Raw genomic sequence first — 4,472 nt, 5'->3', positions numbered from 1 at the left:
CTGCTGTCTATATATGATATGGAGTGTTATTACAGACACCATCTATCTAGACCATTGTACATGCCCTAATATGGGAATTAGTCAGTTTTACTTCGTCCTGATCCTGAATGAACGTTGACAGTGGTAGCTCACGTGGCTGGTCGGAAGCAAGGTGGCGCGCCACCACAGCCGAATGGAATCGTTATGTCCCAAAGCGTGACAACACCATGGACCTAACCTGTCTCGTCAGCCAAACAGATCAACTCCAATGCAATGCTCATTGCATGATTCTGGACGGCACCGAAAGAAAAGTAGCATCACGGCCCAGGTCACAGTTACGTTTACGGTTGTGCTGAAATGTGGACTTCTAAAATTTGGTAACATGCAGATTTTTTAATTTTCCCGTAAATACTAACTCAGCTGAATGCAAGATTTTGCTAAAAAGAAAACTATATGCAAGATGTCAATAGGGAAAGAGGAAAGTTTGATCCAACCATATCACAAACTATTTGGATTTCAGAAAAACTGACTGCTCTGTTACAAGAACATGCAATGATCTCTGTGTCAAATTATATGAAGACGATCACTGCAACCAACTAAATGACACTTCACACTAAGATGATTCCACACAAGGCTGCTCTTCAAGATAATCCAAGCACAGAAGATCAGTAAAGACTAACATCACAACATGTCAACATAGGGAAGAGAATTGTAGATATGTAGGTGATTATACTGAATCCGTGATCTGCAATTCCGATCCCAGTTTTAATTCCAAACATTGCTACAGAACACAAAGGGACAGCTTGAATTCAACACAACTTACTGCTAGGCAAATCACATGGGCAACAATCCCAGGGTTAACAAGTAACAACACAAGCGTGCCACTTAGGATTTCAGAAGTCTGGAGTCCTGCAAGTAAAATCCCCAAGAAAAGGCATTACGCAATAATTACGAACAAGAACTTGGGACAAACAGTCTGAGATGGTTCCACATCAAAACCTACTTCCATTGGTATCTTCTAACAGAACAGAAACATTCCTCGACATAGCTCGCAGAGAAGGCAGCAGGTTACATCGTAGGGACTTGCACTGCACGAGCTTCCAAAGTAGGGACGGAGCATAGAGCTCAGCGCCCACGGCCCCGACCACGCCCACGGCCGCGTCCACGACCACGGCCCATAGGCTTCCCTGAATTCAAAAGAAGGTAGGCTAGTCAGTTTACAGTTCTTGTGGAAACTAACCTCATAAACTACTGTGGAAAGAAACCATACCTGTAGTTGGCTTCTTAGCCTTGACCCTGGGTGTATCCTCAACCAGCAACGTTTCCAGGTTTAAGCTGTCAGGGAGGATGTAATACCGAATGTTGTTTCCTCTCACACTGATATGATCAAGGGTTACATGGTTCTTCCCTTTCAACGTAAGCTTTACAGTCTTCAGATGAGTATTCATGCTTATGTCAACACCTGCAAATTTGTGCATGCATCAGAGGATCTGCAGTACAGTAATCATAATCCCAGTTTCATAATTGCTACCAAAATGAGTTGCAGCAATGCAATATTTTGAGAGTGCACAACTGAAGAGCAAAACAGTGTTCAAACAATGATTCTCCAAATTCTACATGGCTAAACAGCCACGTCAGGGACGCGAAATGAATTTCCAAATTCCAACTGTAACGAAAAGATGCATTTTTCTCTTCTAGTGATCAATGCAGTCTTGTGAAACCTAGCCAATAAAACGTGATTGACAAAATTAAAACCTCCACAGGGGAACAGCACTTCAAGTGACAAAAAGAAAGTAGAAACATGAAAACGATCAATCCAATCTACAAGTCATATTTCCTACAAAATCCTTCTTATGACAATAGGCTCCTTTGATTCATAGGAATAGGAAAAGCATAGGATTGAGATGTCATGGCTAGTTAAATTCTATAGGAAGATGAGTTTTGTTTGATTGTGCAAAGAATTTTTCCATGAGGTAGGGCCTAATGTTTTATTCCTATAGGATTTGCACTACAAGTTCCTATAGGATATGTTCCTATGAATCAAACAACTAGTGTAGGAAATATTCCTATAGGATCTAAATCCTACACAATTCCTATACCAATCCTATGAATCAAAGAAGGTGTAAAGGATCTCCACTTACCACTGAACGTCATCAAATGTTATTAAAAATTTTCTTATACCTTTCAGCATACAAAGTGGTGTGTGTTCTCTTATATAGGTCTAACAAACACATAATTCATCAAGGAACAAACAGAACAAGGCTCCGGACGAGCTAACAACATGTAGAATTGACTTCACAGATTATTGGAACTTCCTAATGAATTATCATTCCAAGCAGCATCTGATGTGCGCCACAAAACTATCAGAAAGGGACGTATCCCATGGCCACTATATTCCTTGGTATAATATGCAGAAGAACAAGATTTCAATACACAAACACAACATGCATTTAGCAACAGAAGTGAATAGCACTAGAAACATTACAGAACTATAGAAAATTGACCGAACTAAAACAGACTCCACACAAGTTGTACGAAACAAATCGTCTACAAGCTAAGCTGAATAGCAGACAGTGAAAACGGAAACATCACTAACTGTACACCACAGGACTAAATGAAGCTAAGCACCTCAGTGCCACACTGCAATAGCTACCTATTCCTGCAACTACAAAAGAATATCACTAACTGAGTAACTGTGCATTACCAGCGCAAACAATTAAGCACAAAAGGCATGTGACTTTTGCAAGCTCTAAACTAACAAAGCAACGCCACCTTATCAAACAAGCAAAGCTCTCAAAAATCCCGAGCACCCGGACAAATCTGAAGAACACGCGCGGGCGGTAAACCACCTAAAGTTTCAGGTGTTCCCCTCTCGGGAGGAGTGAGGTCAAAGCGTACCGGTGATGGTGCCGTGGACGGTGGTGCCGTTCTTCAGCTCGATGGTGACCGTCTCGTTGTTCAGCTTCATCAAGAACCTGCGGCCAAACACACACGGCAAAATCAGTACCGAATCTGGCGGAAGATTTCACCAAACAGATCAACGAGGAGCGGCAGAGCGAAACCAATCTGAAGGAAGGGGGAAAAGGTGGCGAGGAGTACCTGACGAGCTTCATCGTGGCGGCGGCCGGGAGGACGAAATCGAGGGAGAGCTCGAGCTGTTCGCTTTCTCGGAGCGGGAGGGGCGAAACCCTAGTTTGAAGGCTGATCTGGCCGAGGACGGTGGCTGGTGAGTCGGTCTACCTCGGCTGGGCTTTACTTCTCGGGCTCGGTGGGGACAAACTCTCGTTGCAAGTCCATTACGAAAATTATCTCTTTGACTTCTTATTTTCAATCGGAGGAAAAAAAAAAGGGTTTCCATCTAAAATGTAGTCCTCAAAATGACTTGTTTCCCCCTCTCTCGCATGATTTTTTTTGAGGTAAAAGAATAATACTCTGTATATTAAGCTAGCAAGCCGCCTCATTAAGAGGGAAACACACCAGCGGTCACTGAACTTAATTAAGATGAGCACATTGGTCACTCAACTTCAAAAACGAGCAAAACTGGTCACTGAATTACGATTTATGAGTAAACTAGTCACAATTTCGCCAGGAGAGCACCGGGCGCTGACTTGTCTAGCCGACAAGGCTTATTTGTTTTGCAAAAAATACCTTAATTATTAGACTACTTATAGTGGTAGTAACATAGGTAGTAACGTCACATATTCAACATGTTTTGTTGACATGGCATAGCAATCAGTGAAGAAAAAGAGTGAACGCCAGGCAAGTGCATGTCCCGCCAGCGGTGGCATGACGTCCAGCTCCGGTGCATGAGCCGCGCCACCTCGATGGGCAGCGGCACCCCGTTCGGCCTCATGTCCTTCTTGGTGCCGCTGTCGAACGTCTCAGAGTCGTGCATCTTCTTTTCCATGGTGATGCGGCGGCGCATGGTGGTGCGAGTAGGAGCGAAGGTGTCGGTGGTGTGGGCGATGGCAGGAGCGACACCGGTCCCCTTTTAAAGCCCGGGCGCGAGCGAGACACGATGCCATTGATAACGGCGCACAAGACGAGCCGCTGCCCCCAGTGCTCGTGCAGAAGATAGAGCGGCGCCAGTGATGACGAAGGCTACGGCGCAAACGCGGAAGCGATGACCACCAAAGTGACGGCCGCGGAAGCGATGCGCCCGAAACAGGCCCTCTAGGTTGCTAAAGTCATCGCTGTGTTTGTCTTCTTCCGCTCCGGTGGGCCATCGTCTTAGTCTCGTCGACGTGCCATCCTCGTGGACCTGCCGCCATGCACGATGCTGTAGGGATTCGTTGCATAGAAAACAAAAAATTTCCTACCGCGAGAACGCAATCCAAGCCAAGATGCAATCTAGAAGACGGGAGCAACGAGGAGATGATCGAGACTCACCCTTGAAGATTTCCAAAGCCTACAAGATGAGGCTCTTGTTGCTGCGGTAGACGATCACTTGCCGCTTGCAAAAGCGCGTAGAAGATCTTGATCACGGCGCCACG

General features: G+C 45.1%; 1 protein-coding gene across 2 annotated transcripts; it reads right to left on the bottom strand.

Annotated features, from left to right (window-relative positions):
- Positions 1 to 680: 680 nt before the first annotated feature.
- On the bottom strand, positions 681 to 3,200 carry LOC124674468 (small nuclear ribonucleoprotein SmD1a-like). Of its 2 annotated transcripts, XR_006993018.1 has the most exons (5): positions 3,079 to 3,200; positions 2,878 to 2,954; positions 1,250 to 1,441; positions 983 to 1,166; positions 681 to 888 (listed from the first exon to the last, which is right to left on the bottom strand). XR_006993018.1 is itself a non-coding variant. In XM_047210514.1 (4 exons), exons 1-4 carry the CDS (start codon positions 3,090 to 3,092, stop codon positions 1,105 to 1,107), a joined length of 345 nt encoding a protein of 114 aa, XP_047066470.1. In that variant the 5' UTR covers positions 3,093 to 3,200; the 3' UTR covers positions 681 to 1,104. The 2 variants fall into 2 exon arrangements, 1 of the variants encoding a protein (XP_047066470.1); XM_047210514.1 differs by having other exon boundaries at positions 681 to 1,166.
- Positions 3,201 to 4,472: the final 1,272 nt, after the last annotated feature.

This window comes from Lolium rigidum, chromosome 7, assembly GCF_022539505.1.
Source record: "Lolium rigidum isolate FL_2022 chromosome 7, APGP_CSIRO_Lrig_0.1, whole genome shotgun sequence".
NCBI classification, from domain to species: domain Eukaryota; kingdom Viridiplantae; phylum Streptophyta; class Magnoliopsida; order Poales; family Poaceae; genus Lolium; species Lolium rigidum.
Note: the sequence above shows the minus strand (reverse complement) of the source record. Positions and strands in the feature narration are given on the sequence as shown.